This window comes from Mesoplodon bidens (genome assembly GCF_964165515.1).
Source record: "Mesoplodon bidens genome assembly, chromosome: 3".
In the NCBI taxonomy this organism is placed as follows: Eukaryota; Metazoa; Chordata; class Mammalia; order Artiodactyla; family Ziphiidae; genus Mesoplodon; species Mesoplodon bidens.
The window spans coordinates 133,112,536-133,129,552 of NC_138178.1; the positions used below are offsets into that span (position 1 = coordinate 133,112,536).

The 17,017-nt window shown below is 33.3% G+C and overlaps 1 protein-coding gene across 7 annotated transcripts in view; it reads left to right on the forward strand.

Annotated features, from left to right (window-relative positions):
- KTN1 (kinectin 1) overlaps positions 1-17,017 on the forward strand; it is a 120,363-nt gene that overhangs the window by 83,067 nt on the left and 20,279 nt on the right. For 4 of the 7 annotated variants that reach the window (XM_081229084.1, XM_081229085.1, XM_081229086.1 and 1 more), the window contains exons 19-32: positions 836-870; positions 1,287-1,377; positions 2,069-2,137; positions 2,757-2,794; positions 3,469-3,559; positions 3,709-3,777; positions 4,878-4,915; positions 5,476-5,566; positions 5,643-5,711; positions 6,169-6,206; positions 7,518-7,608; positions 9,705-9,773; positions 10,851-10,888; positions 12,380-12,470. In XM_081229084.1, the coding sequence (XP_081085210.1) occupies positions 836-870; positions 1,287-1,377; positions 2,069-2,137; positions 2,757-2,794; positions 3,469-3,559; positions 3,709-3,777; positions 4,878-4,915; positions 5,476-5,566; positions 5,643-5,711; positions 6,169-6,206; positions 7,518-7,608; positions 9,705-9,773; positions 10,851-10,888; positions 12,380-12,470 (918 nt within the window). Of the gene's footprint in view, positions 1-835; positions 871-1,286; positions 1,378-2,068; positions 2,138-2,756; positions 2,795-3,468; positions 3,560-3,708; positions 3,778-4,877; positions 4,916-5,475; positions 5,567-5,642; positions 5,712-6,168; positions 6,207-7,517; positions 7,609-9,704; positions 9,774-10,850; positions 10,889-12,379; positions 12,471-14,484; positions 14,572-17,017 lie in introns of all 7 variants that reach the window. The other 3 variants (XM_081229082.1, XM_081229081.1, XM_081229083.1) reach the window with 1 other exon arrangement.

Genomic DNA, 17,017 nt, shown 5'->3' on the forward strand with positions numbered 1-17,017 from the left:
TTTTAAAACATTCTGTATATTGGCTTAGGTGGTGGTTATGTGAAATCTACATGTTAAAAATTTATTGAATTGTACACAGGATTTGTGCACTTGCCTTATATGTTAGTTTAAAAAAAAAAAAGGAGGAACAAAGCCTCCTTCTTGGCCTGCAAGGCCTTAGAGCCTTGGAATTTTAGATTTGAAGAATTAATGTAAAGGAGGGGCAAATTCTCTTCTTACCCTTAATATTTCTTTTATAGTAATTAAAAACTTACAAGGGACTAGTTCATTTTTGCCAGCCCGTTTTATACTTCATCTTTTTCTGTGTCTTTTGTGTAGCCTCGTCTTTTCTGTCCTGTGTTTTCTTTTCTTTTTTTATAAATTTGTTTATTCTATTTTTTTAAATTTTTGCCTGTGTTGGGTCTTCATTGCTGCACACAGGCTTTCTCTAGTTGTGGCGAGCGGGGGCTACTCTTTGTTGCAGTGTGCAGGCTTCTCATTGCGGTGGCTTCTCTTGTTGTAGAGCACGGGCTCTAGGCACGTGGGTTCAGTAGTTGTGGCGCACAGCCACAGTTAGTTGTTCCACGGCATGTGGGGTCTTCACGGACCAGGGCTCAACCCGTGTCCCCTGCATTGGCAGGAAGATTCTTAACCACTGCACCATCAGGGACGCCCCTGTCTTGTGTTTTCTGAATTCAGTAATTCTTTAACTATTAGCAGTCTTCAAACATGGATCATCTTCCTAAATTTTGGATCTAATTAATACTAATAGAATTCTATTTCTGAAGTAGTTTTACCTCATGCAAACTTGGTAAAATTAATCCTTTTTTTTTCTTTTTTGGTGATTTTATTTTAGCCTAATAAAGATGTTTTGGAACAAATGGAAAGATGGTAAGAGATTAAATTTTTAAAAAATATTTTAATGACTCATTTCTACCATTTGAGATAGCAGAATTATTAACTATATTAATTTAAATTCTTAAACTTCTCTTTGTACTTGATAATGGAAGAGAGTGGTGTACTATTGATTGATTTGGAATTACATTAAGTTTGTGGATGTCATGTGTGGCCATGATTTCTTTGTTTAGGCTAGCGTGTAAGCATGCATTACTTGAATACATTTTAGTTATTGGTAAAGAGGGACTACCCTTGGATCATGACCAAAGATCCTTAGAAACCTTTCTAGAATTGAAAGTTTATAAGGAACAATGGGCATAGGAGTTGATCCATGTAAAATATTTATTTAGAAATCATATCATTTTCTTTGAAAAATAGTTCATACATGTGTTTTAAATTTATAATTTCAGCATTCAAGAAAAAGATGAGAAGTTGAAGACTGTAGAAGAATTACTTGAAACTGGACTTATTCAGGTGGCCACTAAAGAGGAAGAACTGAATGTAAAGAATTTTGTATATTTGTCTTCCTTATGATTATTCAGTGAACATGAAATGGTTTTACTGTAACGTGTAATATTTTTCCCATATCTTTTAGTTACCCACATTTTATGAATTTATATGATGTCCTTTTTCAATAAATTTAAGATTTTATTATAAATACAAAAATGTGTAGTTACCTATAGCATTCACTGCCTTAATGAAGTAGATATTATTGTTACGGTTTGTAATATATGCTCCCCCACCTCCACCCATGCCCGAATTATAACCAAACAATAACTAGTTACAAGAATAACTAGTGGACTTGATAAGTTCATGAAATAGTATTGGAGGCCATAGAATGGAGAGAATGCAGTTTTATTTTATGATTATCATTAGCCTTAACTAACTTAATTTGGATAGGATTGCTGGAAGAAATAAGGTAAAAGGTGTATTTGATTTTAGGGAGAGAAGTGACTTGACAAGTGGTATACTGTGTGGTTTTCAGGTTGTGGAAACATAAGTAGAAATACTTGTGAGGATAATTGAATTAAAGTCCATTTGGCTAGCTCTGGAAGTGGCAGAATTGTAGACATACAGAGCAACTGAGATTTCTGGGCCTTCAGCAAGGAAAAGAAGCAGCTAGAGAAAAATGAGAAGCTAGCTGTTTTTTCAGAAAATAAAAGTATGTTGTGCTTATGTATCTTTGAAAAAGGCAATAAGAACAGAAAATTCATCTCTGACAAAAGAAGTTCAAGACTTAAAGGCCAAGCAAAATGATCAGGTAATATATTTAGTAGATCCTGCAACCATTCTCATTTAAATGTTGGGCAAACGTGTTATCAAATATAGCAGCAAGCCTTTTTTTGTTCCTCCCTTCTCCAACATGGAATTTGTCAATTATAGTTTTAATCTGTGAATGATTGGTGACTTGATTATCAGTAATAGAAGCTGCAATTTATTAAATGCTTACTTTATGCCAGGCACTGGATAGAGTATTCTAGGTAGGATGTCATTGCTTGTTACTACAGTGATAAAAGGTTTTGAGTATACATATATAAAGTAAGACTCTAAATAATAGTAAAAGAGGTTACCTGAAGTTAGGAAATTTCCTATTTTCTCCTTATCTTGTTAGAATCATTGAGTCAATAATTTTAATATTTATCTATTGGTTTTTCTTTTGACCTACACTTACCATAAGTAGCTTTAAAGCTGCCTGCTTTCAAAGTGCTTTTCATTTTCATAATTATGACATTTTTAAAAATCTAGAAAGAATTACTTCCCAGGTTTACTTTTCCCGGGTTTTGGTGTAGTAGAAAATTTAAAGAACCAACATACTTTTCTATTTATGACCCATTTATATTTTGAGCAAATTACCAAGTAGGATACCTTCCTATTTCTAGGTTTCCTTTGCATCTCTGGTTGAAGAACTTAAGAAAGTGTAAGTAATGACATTATTAAACTGGTCTTTTTCTTTTGGTCCAGTTTTATTAGTGCTCATAGATCTTGTTTTATTGTGCAGTTAAGGTGGCTAGGAGTTTTCATTGCTGGAATAAGGAGACTTAGCTGTGCTTTCCCAGTGCAGTTGTTAAAAAATCAATTTCCATGACTGACTCCATTTATTAACTTGTGGCATCAAATTGTTTTCTGTTTCTGCACTAGGAACTGTTAACGAACAGGTTATATTGGATAGAGATCACTTCCTTGTATGTGTTGTTTTCTTGAAGTGTCTATAAAGTTTAATGCCATAATTGTATGTAAGTTTTGTCATAGCTTTCAGAGCCCTAGAAACCTATATTGTTGAGAGGAACTCAGTTCTCCCTAGTATTCTATGGGGTACAAATCTTATATTCCCTGTGCACTTTGGAAACATGTCACCAGCTTCTCCTTGCGTGCATAGGCTTCAGCCATCTGGTAGTTACTGCTTAATTCTCATTTAGGAAGAGCTTTAAGTATTTTTTTCCCCTTCTGTCTGCAAAATATGGTTGCTCTTTTACTTAAAATGGGAAGAGTTGATTTGGTGAGCCTATTAATGATTTGGTACTATTTTTATATCTTAGTTGGTGAATCTTGATGATTTCTCCCCAAGTTTAATATTGCATTTCTTAATCTAAGGATCCATGAAAAAGATGGAAAGATCAAGTCTGTGGAAGAGCTTCTGGAAGCTGAACTTCTCAAAGTTGCTAATAAGGAGAAAACTATTCAGGTATTGAGAGAGAGAAAACTTATGTTTTGCTTTTTTGTTTATCAACTTTAGTGAATACCATTTAATTTCATGTGTTTGTCTGTACATTGCATTTTATGTCAATTTCTGTGTTTCCATTGTCCAATCTTGTCTGTTTTGTCATTGTCAAGGATTTGAAACAGGAAATAGAGGCTCTAAAAGAAGAAATAGGAAATATCCAGCTTGAAAAGGCTCAACAGGTAAAAATCCCAGAGCCATAGCATGACAGATTCATTAGTGTATGTGTATTAATGAACTATTTGGTTTTTTTCTTGTTACTCAGAAGAAAACTTTTAGTAGTGTGCTGTAAGTATATTGGGTTATGTGCTTTTTATTATTTTTGCCTGATTTGAGAAAATGTTCTTAATATTTTAATCAACATATCTTTTAACTGTAAAGTTTTTTTTCTGGAAAGTTTTCTATATTAATGTTTCATTTTAGTTTGCCAACTTAAAAAAACAAAACACTTTGGTAAACTTGTTTTTTTTTAACTGCATGTTCCAAAATATTTTGTTATAGAATATGTATTGCTCAACCTTTGCCTATAGAATAAAGTACAGATTTCACTGGGGGATTTCAGAGGTAGATGTGGTTACTGGAAATAGATGGGTGGTTTTGGTGAATATAATCTGATAAGGTTTGATTGAAAAAAGTGGTGAGATTGCGTGGAAGAGATGATTCATTCATCCAACCAACAGATTCATTCAGCAATATTTATTCAGTTCCTCCTACTTATCAAAGTACTATGTTAGTGGTTGGAGATACTGTGTTGAATGAAATCGGGTATGAGGAAAAGATTAAATTCCTAATATAGACTGAGAGTTCAGGAAGGTCTCCTTCTGAGGAACTGACATCTAACCCAAGATCTGAAGGGACTGTGAGAAGGCAGTGAGGAATAAAAGGTACTATTGAACTGTGTATGGTAAGAAGAGGAGATTAAAGGACAATATAGAGTACTGTTGAGTAGTTGGCCTTGAAGACTGGGAAGAAAAAGCGCTTTGACAAGGTAGGGAGGTATATGGACAGTTAATATTCTAATTTTTACAATTTAAAAAAGTATCACATTGTTTAGACTTATTCATAACCATATTCCTTGTCTCTTCTACCCACCCCCCCCCATTTAATATTTATTACTCTTACTGTCATTGGAGTCAAGAGAAGGTGAAATCAAGTCATCTCTATTTTGGCTAGGTCTTTGTAATTTGAAGTGTGCACATTTTAAGGTTTACCATAAAGCCTACTAAGGTGAACAGAAAGGATTATGAATTGCTTTTTTTATGCTTCTTTCTTTATATTTTAGTTATCTATCACTTCTCAAGTTCAAGAACTTCAGAACTTGTAAGTACCATTTGCCTCATTTCCCTTTAATATCTCTCTTCCACAAGTTAAATATAATCATAATGAAAGTTGTAGCTCCTTTTTATTTGATTTCAAGTAATATTTTAAAGAACATCAAATTATGTCTCACAAAGGCCTCAAAGTCTTTAACTTTTCATTAGGATTTAACCTGTAGGTTTTTTGATGGGAATGGGGATAGAGTGGAAGTCTTAATTTTTCTGCTTTATAATCTGAATGTGACCTTCAACTGACATGTTGCTCTTTGCCCATTTTAATAGCCACTGTGAAACTGGTTATATATTTCGTACCCAAACGAGTTGTGATAAGCTAAATTTGCTGGTATTGACTTAAGCAGGGTGCTAAGGGGTGGGAGTAGAGTTCCTGCTTAATTTGATATCTCCAAAATCTTACATGCCTTTATACTTAAAATATTTATTTTTTACTTTATTTAATCAGTTCGGGTTATGAGTACAACCTAAAATACGCTTTTCCAGTCTCCAGTATTTTTACTTTGTTTAGTCATGTAACGTTTTCATTGATAGTTCTTAACTTATTGTTAGATTAAAAGGAAAGGAGGAACAGATGAATACCATGAAGACTGTTTTAGAAGAGAAGGAGAAAGACCTAGCCGATAGAGGGAAATGGTTACAGGTGAGAAGTTAAAAACAATAGTAAACACCTTTTTTATACTTGAATATCACTTTTATTTAGACCTATTGTTTTTCAGGATCTTCAAGAAGAAAATGAATCTTTGAAAGCTCACGTTCAGGAGGTAGCACAACATAACTTGCGAGAGGTATAGTATAAACAGATTACCAGCATATTTTATAAGACATGAGGAATCTTTATTTTACTGTACTAGGAAATAAAGAAGTTAATATGTTCTCTGAGTTTTTTGCCATAAAAATTACTGTTGTATAGTTGTTTTGTTGTGGATAAAATAACTTCTATCCCTGTCAAGTCTACTACAGCTTCATTTGTCAACCTAAGTCTGAAAGAATTTCCTCTCCTTACTTTTTCAGATGGACTCTTTTAAGTCTGTGTTTAATTGGTGTATTAATCTGTAATCGTTTAACAAATGGATATTAACAATTAAATAAAGAAGATCCATTCTTTGTTTTATGAATGGCCCAATCTTAAATTTACCACATATAATTGTGTTTTTATTTTACTGGTGAGTGATTCTATAGATAATATATTGTAGAACCTGATCTTTTTCATGTTATAATTAAAAATGTGAATCTGTTTCTTAGGCATGTTCTGCCTCACGATTTGAAGAACTTGAGATTGTGTAAGTATACTTTTAGCCAGCATTTTAAAGAGGAACTTCTCAATATTTTCTAGACTGTCCTTGAATATTATGATGAGTTTCTTCTAAGTTATTAACTTTCTTTTTAAGTAGGAATTATAGTCCAGGGGCAAATAAGTTAAATCTCTGTTTGGTATAATAAAACAGAGGCCTTTCAAATGCTTTCTGATACCTAGAGATGCATTTTCTGAGATACTCTTTCTGCTAATATAGACTGGTTGGTTTTATTTAAGTTTTCTCTTTCTCTCTTTCTAAATGAAGTATGTAATTATTATAAAGAGAGGTTAAATTTATGTCAAATCAAAATCATTTTTAGTATTTGAAAGAATAACATCTCTGAATTAACCAGAAGATAATCTTAGCCATAATCTTGATAATGAATATTGACTCTTTCTATAAAAGTAACTTGCCTTTGGGGGAAAATAGTATCTGTTGTATCAGTTAATGCTGTGCCGATTAGTAAAAATACTGAATCTGATGAGCATAGGACGTATCAGTCTTAATAGATGTTATCCTAGAAAATTTTTATCCTATGAAGTCTGTTTTCTTAAACTAAATCAGTCTTCAGTGGTAAGAAAGGTATCTGTACTTCATTGTTTTGGCCTTCTATCAATTACTTTTAAGAGATTTTTCCTTTGATGTAATCTCATCAGTCTTTATTGATGTTTAAGAAGTGGCCCTTTGAAACTATCTTTAAAAAAGTAAGATATTGAAGATATTTATTAGGTCATTATCTTTATGGAGAAAAAGGAGATGTCTTCATTGGCACTAAGATTGCTCATATGTACAACTAACTGTTTATCTTATGGGCATTATATAACTGTCAAGGTGCTTTTATATCATTTGCTAATAGAAAGCTTAGAGACATGTTTGAGGCCTATTTGTAGTAGGTATATAGATCATTAGAGTATGATTTTAGATTTATTTCTACCTCACATTAAAGAAAATTAATATAATATTTGGGGGGGCATTTTTAGGTTTACAGAAAAAATTGAGAGAGCAGTACAGAGAATTTCTATATACCCTCCTTCCCCATTTTTCTTCTTATTTACATCTTGCATTTGTGTGGTAATTTGTTACAACTGATGAGCCAAATCAGTATATTGCTATTAACTGAAGTCCATAGTATCCATTAGTGTTCACGCTTTTTGTACATTCTAGGGGTTTTTGACCAATGTATGATGACATGTATCCATCATTACAGTATTATAAAAAAAAGTTTTACTGTCGTAAAATTCTCCTGTGCTCCACCGATTCACCTAACTAAATATAACGTCTTTGTAAAAATTCTAGGTTGAAAGAAAAGGAAAATGAAATGAAGAGATTAGAAACTGTGCTAAAAGAAAGGGAGAGTGATCTTTCTAGAAAAACAAAGCTGTTACAGGTAAATATGTTTATACTTAAAATTATCATGTGAGTTACTGTCTTTGCTTTTTTGAAAGCAATGTTAACTACTACAAAAGAAAATTGAATACAAAATGACATTCCCTCCTACCCAGATACTTGTTCTCATTCCTCAGAGATAACTACTATCAATTATTTATATATCTTTTGAGCAAGCGCCCATGCATAACATGTGTGTGTGTGTGTGTGTGTACTTAATAGTTTTTAAACATACTGTATTTAATCATACACAATTCTGTATTTTGCTCCCCCCACCCAATTAGTAATGTTTTTGAGGTCCTTCCACATAAGCACATTTTTATCTTTAACGTTGAATGGCTTCATGGTATTCTTTTGTCTGATTGTATTATCATTTATACAACCAGTCCTGGTTTATGGATACTTAGAGTATTTAGAGTTGTGTTTCCTGTTACAACAGTTCTATGGTGAATATCCTTACACACATATTTTCAATACTTATGCTACTATACTATATCTGTATTTATAATTCCTACAAGTGAGATTTTGGGTTTTATGCAGAGGGGTTTTTTCCTTCTTGAAAGTGATAGTTAAAATAGAAAATAGTATCTCTTCATCTTCATGTAGTTAGTATTGAAAGTCCTTACAAAACATTGTTTTGAAGTAATAGGAAATTTTAGATGTCTGCACTGTCTCAAATACTCGTGCTCACATTTCATGCTCCAAGGGTTGGTTCTGTCACATTCCCTTCCCTTTCCAAGTAGGTTCATTGTAAATTTTGTCAGATAATGCTAAATTGTCCTCCAAAGTGTTTTTACTAATTTATACTCTCCAACAGACTAAATTACAACTAAACTAAATTGCACTAAATTAAACAACCAAACTACAACAACTAAATTACACTCTCCAACAGAGAGCCATTTCCTCTTCATCCTCTTCAACACCGATGAAGATGAAAACATTTGATATTATGCTTGAAAGATGGTCAGATTATTGTAATTTGCATTTGATAGAGAAGTTAAGCACTCATCATTTGTATATGAATTGGCCTGTAATTTTTCCTACATTTTCCCCTCTGGGTTGACTTTTTCTTACTAATTTATAAGATCCTTTTAACATAGTAAGGGAAGTTAGCCTTCTTGTCATGTGAGGTGATTTATTTTAGTTTTTCTTTTGACTTAATTCCTGCCGCCGCCCCCCCCCCCCCCCCCGCTTTGGAAATTCTTATGTACTGAAATGTAAGTAGTTTGCTGAGTTTGAAGTCTTGAAATGAAAGTTATCTCTCACTCTATGATCATAAAAATGTTTTCACGTATTTTCTTCTAATACTATGTTCATAATTTATCTTTTTTCTTAGATGTTTTATTCACATGTAATTTATTGGAGTAAGTTATAAGAATAACATTTCAACCTTAAAAAAATAAAAGACTAGCCACATTATTAAATAATCGATTGTTACTTGACCGCAGTGGCTCTGTCCCCTGCCTGGAACATTTAGCAATATTTGGAGACATTTTTGGTTATCACAGCTGGCTGAGGGGTGCTACTGCATCCAGTAAATGGAGGCTGTGGATGCTGCTGAACATCTTACAGTATGTGGGTGGCCCCCACAATAAAGAAAATACGGCCCAAAATACCAGTAGGACTTGCCCTACTGATCTGAGGTGTCACCCTGTAGTAAATTCTGACATGTGTTTGGGTCTGTTTCTGGATCCTGTTTTCTTCCACTGAGACATACCCACTCCCAGGCTAGTAGCGAATAATTCTAATTTTATAATTTTTTTTTTTTTTTTGCGTTACACGGGCCTCTCACTGCTGTGGCCTCTCCCGTTGCGGAGCACAGGCTCCGGACGCGCAGGCTCAGCGGCCATGGCCCATGGGCCCAGCCGCTCCGCAGCATGTGGGATCCTCCCGGACCGGGGCACGAACCCGTGTCCCCTGCATCATCAGGCGGACTGTCAATTATAATGTATTTTAATATAGGGCTTATTAGCTTATTACACCCTTTAAAAATTGTTACTGTTGTAGAATTTGCCTGGTTTGTATGATACGTTTTAAAACTTATATGGAAAATAAAAGCTCTGTCCATGTGTTCATGTTTAATTTTTGTTTAAATAGGAAGTACAAGATGAAAACAAATTGTTTAAATCCCAAATTGAGGAGCTTAAGCAGCAGAACTACCAACAGGTAGGTACTGTTAGATGCCTTGCCTTTTATTTATGTGGCAAAAAATTTTATGACTCATGACCGTAAGTATTACCATTTTGTCTTTTCATTGAGAATAAAGTATGTGTTGTTTTATTTATAAGTGTTTATCAAATTTCCTGAAAAACAAAGCAGTTTGCTATGCTATAGCCAAGATAAGATAATCTATAATTTATAAAGTATACACAAATAACATTACTATCTGTATTCCAGCTCTGTTAAGTATCTGTGTGTGTATGTTTTCAGATCCTTTAGAATGCCTTTCTTAGCAAGTCAGATAACATCCTGTAGAGGTCAGCTTAAAAACATGTGTATACCCTACTTCCCCTTTCCGGAAACAAAACATCTATAATTGGAGAGAAACTAAGAAATGTGTAATATTATAAGTAATAGTTTACCACCATTTAAAATACTTTTTCAGAGTATAATTATGCTTGGTAAAAATAAAATGTGTGTTTTTTTTAAAAAAATAATGTTAACCAAAATATTCTTTAAATTAATTTATATTATGAATGTATATGGATTAACTCGAAAATATTTTGAAGGACAAAAGAATTAGAGTCCTTGTCGACAAGAAACTTACAGTAGTTTCATTTGGGAGATTGTAGTCATCAGGAATAAATACCATATGTGAAGGGCTATATACCTTTACGTATTATGTAGAACTAAATTTTTGTTATATGCAAGTTAACTAACTTTTCCTACTTTTCCTTCACTAATGGTATTTTTTTGACTTTTGGAAGCTTAGTGTAGTCAAATATGAATTACGCATTATGAAAATTTAAGGTATTAACTCAGTGCTTTGCACATGGTAGGAAATTGATAAATGTTTGTTAAATGAAGAGTTTAAGAATATAGTGACAATGAAGATTTGATTTAGCACTCAGTACATTGTATAAATGTGTACATGTTTTTATTAAAATTACTTTTTGGTGGCATATAGAATATATGATATTCTTACCTTTGGTGTTGTCTCAGTTTATGTCTGAGAACAGATTTAATTTTTTTGAAGTCTTCTAGAAAGCTGTGTTTGAAAATAACATTTAACTGTTTTAATAGGCATCTTCTTTTCCCCCTCATGAAGAACTATTAAAAGTGTAAGTAATAATTCTTATTCACAATTTGGGAAGTGGCAACTGTTTTTATTTACTAAACAGTTCTCAGACAAGCAATTTGATGTAACTGCAAGTGCTCCCCTAATTTTTACAGTTCTATTTGGATTTCTTGGACTGTAGGTCATTAGAGCTTAGCTGTGCCTTTGGCTGAGCTAAATGTACCTTTTATGGTATTTGCATTTCTTTGAACATTTTGTTGAGGGTGATAACTGGTTTTTCAGGCATTCAGAAAATATCTAATCACATTTAACTATATTTTGAAGCCTTTACTGATTTACCTTAAATTATCTCAATTATCCTCCTGATATCATTGTGGAATTGAATGGTGCACATTTTGGTTTAGCTTCTGCATTAGAAAAGCAAATCTTGTAATCTTTATGGTTACTCTCTTTTAAGGAGTTTTTTTTTTTTTTTTAACTGAAACATTTTTATTGTGGGTCTGTATTTTTCTCTAAGAGGCTGCGTTTAAGGTCATTTCAGGTAAGTTGGTATGTTTCAACATGTTAAATGTCAACCACGTGAAGTATATTCAGTGATATATCTGTATGTTCTTCCATCTTGACTTGTTTACACAGTTGGTAGTTTACTAGTTTAGAATTATTTACTATTAATTTGAGTCTTGAGTTTGACTGTATAGAGCAAGGGTCAGCAAACTTTTTTTTATAAATGGCCTGACAGTGAATATTTTAGTCTGTGTGAGCCACGTAGTTTCATATTCTTTTTTTCCTTTTTTCCCTACAATTCTTTAAAAACATAAAATCAGCTCTTGGGTCAAGGGCCATACAAAACCAGACTGTGGGTCATGCCCTGAACCCTAGTTTGCCAACCCCTTATATCGAGCCTCATTCTTACAGAAGAGCGATTTGTACTTTAATTTTCTACCCAGGCCTCCTCTCAGCTATACCAGAATCAAATTGTGACTCTGCCATTTCTTTCTGCATTTCTGGGAAGTAACTAACTCATTTGATAGAACCAGAAAAACATGAATCCCAAGACTGTTTTGAAAATGAAAAGAGAACACCTACCTCACGTTAATATCATGCTTTTATTGTGGGTTAGCCACTTAAAGTCATAATTGATTTCATTACCTTCTGGAAAAAAAAATATTTAAGGGAATGTGTCTACATCAGTTTTTACTCCTCTGGAAATAGCTACTTCACTGCCCTAGATAAAAATAGAAGTGACTACAACTGCAGCTGTTCATGTATTCATGAAGTGTTTCTTAGGGGATGATTTCTCTTTAGCATAAATGTCAGTATATCATATTGTAAAAATTTATTTAAAAGTTTATTTCTGAAAATAGGAATTCATGGATAGGCTTTCTGTGGTAACTGTGGTTAAGCTTAAAGAGTTTGCCTATTAGGTTAATGCATTTTTCAAAGCATCATCTACTTGCTGTTTTTATTGTAGTAACAAATAATATGTTCACTGTTTACCTAAAATATTGTTATATATATTCATGTTCTGGTTTAGAATTTCAGAAAGAGAGAAAGAAATAACTGGTCTCCAGAATGAGTTAGCTTCTTTGAAGGATGCTGTTGAACACCAGAGGAAGAAAAACAATGTAAGCAAATTTTTATCAGAATAAAGATTTTGATTATTATTTCACTGAAATATCATGGTTAAGAATTTTTTAATCAACTTTTACTTTAGATTTCTTAATCTTTGTAGGAAAGTACTGTTTTGTGTGTAGGTTTTATGAGAGAATTATTGGGGAAACCACTTTATTAGAGAGTGGATTTTTTTAATGAATAAATGAAAAGTCCATTTTGTACATGTCTGAATATCATTTTAAATGTTGATGTTAAAATTATTACAGCTACAGATTTTTTTTTTTAAACTATAGTGACTTTCTGTTACACTTTTATCTGGAAAAATTATTCTTTCAGCTCAGTATCTTAAAATTAAAGGTTTTTGTTCTTATTTTGATTGGGCTAGGCTTTTTGTAAACTGAAAGTAATGCCAGTATTCAAACCTAGTATTTTCAATAATTAAATGTCTTTCAAAGTCTTCTGGCACCTCCCTTTTTAAATTGAGAGGTGTTTCGAATTTTGGTAATTAAGCATATTAGAGGGCTCAAAACCTGTGAATACATTTAGGTTAGAATGGAAGGGATAGTGAAATATTGACAAGTAGTAAATTTAGATGAGTTTCTTAAATTCTCTCTGACCAGAGGATGACACCTTTCAGTAGAATGCAAGCGTTCTTGTTAGATGAGGAATTTTTGCACACAAAAGTATCATTGTTAAGACTTGAGCAAGGTCAGAAGTGTTATTGAAATCTAAGCGGGTATTTTCTAATGAAAGCTAATTTTTCAAAGTTTGCGTTAATTTGTTAATTTAACAAGTTGACATGTTCCTGCTCCTCTGAGTTTGTCAAAATTAGGTATGTGAATTGCCCTTTGTGTGTTTGTGTAACATTACTAATAGCATTGCTTGGCCAGAAAACCTAAGCTCAATTTGCCAGTATTACTGTTACCATCTTAACTGTGTTTTATTATCGGGATTCTGAGATAAGGAAGGTATAGTAATGCCAGTCTAATGCCTCAGCAGCAGCAGTAGTGCTGGAGGCACTGAAGTGTGTGAAAAGAGCCAGGACACTGGAGGCCAGCAGACTGCAACGTCAGTCCATTCTAGTTCTGCCCCCTCATTTGCTGTGTACACTTGGTCACATATATTAACCTACCTGAGCTGTGGTTTTGTCATCTATAAAATGGGAATAAATACCTCTTAGGGTTGTTATGAGGATTAATGAAAATTTATGTGACATGCCAAGTACAGTGTTGGGCACATAAGTAAGCATTCAATAGATGGTGATTATTGGCTTTTTAGTTGTTGTTTTTAATCTGTTTAGATTTCTAAATCTGAAGAAAGGCTGAAATATAGCAGATTGTCCTTATTAGTATTTGCTAATGAAATGCTGTTAAAATAGATCTTTCAGAACTCAGTTTCCAAAGGCCTCTGTTTCTCTTTCTAGCCTCCTCGTTTGCCTTGATCAAGTAGCTCATACAATTCCTGTCAGGTTGCTTTTTGGTATGCACATTTGACCATGCCAAGAAAGATAGAGAAATACAGTGAATTCCTATGTCATTCCTAGGTAGACTTGAAATGTGTTAAATCAATAAAACATATTTAGAGAAAAAAATGTTATGCTGCAGTGGAAAGTCCCGTGAGTGATATTGGGTCCTGTTTAAAAATCACACGTAAAGCTTTTTGTAATACTTGTGTATTTGTTCTGTCCTTAATCCTCTAATATTCGATGTACCTGAAATTATATTTGTAATCTTGGTTTCTGTGTTTACTTTTCAGTGCTTTTTCTCCCTTGTTATATGTGCATAGTAATTACTTTAAAGCTGGCATATTTGGTGTGTATACTAAAACATGGGAAGTGGGCATCTTTATTTTCTCATTCAAACTTCTAAACATTGCTTTTTATTTTTTTGCTAATATACATATTTTCCCATTGAAATAATTTTGCAGTAAGCAGCAGTTAAATGCAGTGCAAAATACTGATGAAGCAAAAAGCAAAAATCTTTCAATAATGGATAAACTGAAATCATTCTTTCTAAAAATGATTAGGACCTTCGGGAGAAAAACTGGGAAGCAATGGAAGCATTGGCATCAACTGAAAAAATGCTGCAGGACAAAGTGAACAAGACTTCCAAGGTTGTAATGCTAACTCCTAGAAACAATCCACTGAACAGAGAAAATCTGCAGCTTGTCTTAAAATCAGACTAAAGCATTTAATTTTACTGCAATTTAAATATAAAATCTCCTTATCATCCACATTTGTCACCTCTATCATCTCTGCTTTTTTTCATCTACTCCTTGAAGCTTTAATTTTGGGCATGCTGTTTTGTTGTGATTACTTGATTGATTGAGCTTTGGTGATTACTGCTTTAAGCTGATGAGTCTCAGGAAGCCTATGCTACCCATGTAAGCTCTTGTTAGACAGAGTGTACCTCTTGGGTTGATTAAGAGAACTTGGTGAAAACCCTGAGCCAAAAAAAAATCTAACTGAATTAACAAACACATTTGAGTACCTAGAATGCACCTGTGATGCACAGTGGTCTCTCCTAGGTTCTTTGAGGCACACCAAGATGACTCAGACAAGGTGGAAAATGATAAAAGTCTTCAGAAGTACAAGGACGGGATCAATTCTGGGTGTGTTATTGGGGATGCTTCCTTAGAAGAGATGGACTTAAAATTAAACTTTAGGTTTTGAAGTATCTGGACAGTAATGATGCACATTTCATGTTTAGTATGGAATATTAATGTAAGGGATAATCCTCTTGACCAGAGTATGTAAAGTGCTCCTGAAACATATATCCCCCTCTGTCTTAAAAACGATTAAGGATATTCTCCCTGAGTTCAAGTTGTTCCATGGATTTAAAGATTTCTAATGAATTGTAATCAAGAAGTTGTTTTTAAAGATTGAGAGAAATAAATGTGCCAGTTCAGTCAAGCACTTTGAAAATTCCTACCAAGAATAAATGTGGAACAGAATTATTGAATTTCATATATGGGTTAAAGTTCATTATGTTATTCAATTCAGCATTCTGTAAGTATTTTGTGTGCTAAGGTAATATGCTGAATTTTAAATGTAAGTCTTAGTGACATTTGAAGGACTTTTTTTTAAACAGAATAGAATTTTAATAAATTTTTTTATCAATCATGTTTGTGGTTATATTTCCTTCAGTGTAAATGGATTTGTATTTACTTATATACTTATTCATCAGGCCCTAATTTTCACTAAAACCTTAATTTGAGATATCTGGCAGATATTGGGACCAGAGAAATCTAGGCCAGAGAGTAGAAAAATCTAGGCCAGGTAGGACGTTATTGTTTGATTGTCAGTGGTTGCAGTCAGCCCTGTCAGCAGTGGGGGTTCTGTGTAGTTTCTGATTGTTTCTATAACTTTGTTTTTCACTGTTAAGAGCTACCTTTTAGCTTTATTTTGTTATTGAGGCTGGTTATCTAGAAAGTGCTAAACTCTTAAAATCATGCCATTCCTACAAGAAGTTATGTGCCACCTGTCATAGGCATTCTTGCATATTATGCCAAAAGAAAGCTAGAATTTGTTTCATCATGTGTTTGGTGGTGAATACAAGAATTTATCTATATTTCAGAACTAATCACCTAGTGCATGATGGCTTCTCGCATGGCTGATGATCTACAGAGCATAGACTTTATGCTCCTTCTCTATTTTAATGGAATTTAGACAGTCCTCAGATAGCATAGGTATAAAAGGATGTTGACTGACCCCTGACTACAGGTTGTGCTGTAAGGAGTAAATGTTCTTGAGGACCTACTATTAATGACAGGTTCACACGAAAGGTACTTCACACATGTTACACTTAGGTAAAGATATTAAGGAAATATAATAATGCAGTTTTCAATATTAAAGTGGAATAGAAATCATTACCCACAACCAAACTACTATGTCAAATGAAAACTTTTTACCTAAAATTGCTAGTACACCCTTGTGCTTCTTAGTTACAAGTTAGACACCTATTACCTTTAGTTAGATTCTTTTTCCCTTGGGGAATTTTCAAAAAAGTTTCTGTTCCACAGTGTCTCTTTTCCTGATTTTCTTTAGAGATTGCTCTACCACTTCTGTGGTCAGATGATAAAAATGAGCTCTTCATTGTTTCTGAATTAGCAGTTAATCATTTTCCTTAAATGAGTGTACCTTATTTTATGCAGTTAGGTGGATGTATCCCTGAAAAATAGTGGACTTTACTGAGTTATTGAAAATACTCCATTAAAACATCCATTTTAAAAATCCTGCCATTAATCCGAATAAAGTAACAGCTTTTTGTGTGTACAGAATATGATTAATCTCTAGCTTCTTACTGTATAACTTTAGATTTTCATGTTATTAGATTTTCTTAAATTGAAGCGTGTGCATCTTAAATCCATAATAGATTTGAAAGATCGATTTAAATGGTGGGGGAAGATAGGGTTGAGATCTTGCTAGCTTGCTTGCCTTCTTGTCACCTGTTGAACTTCACCAGTGTTTTGAGATGATTTTCTTGGCTTGGTTTAGATGTGCATTTTTATATATGTCTTTTATTTTTTAATCTTGTAGAGATAGTTTGAATATTCGATT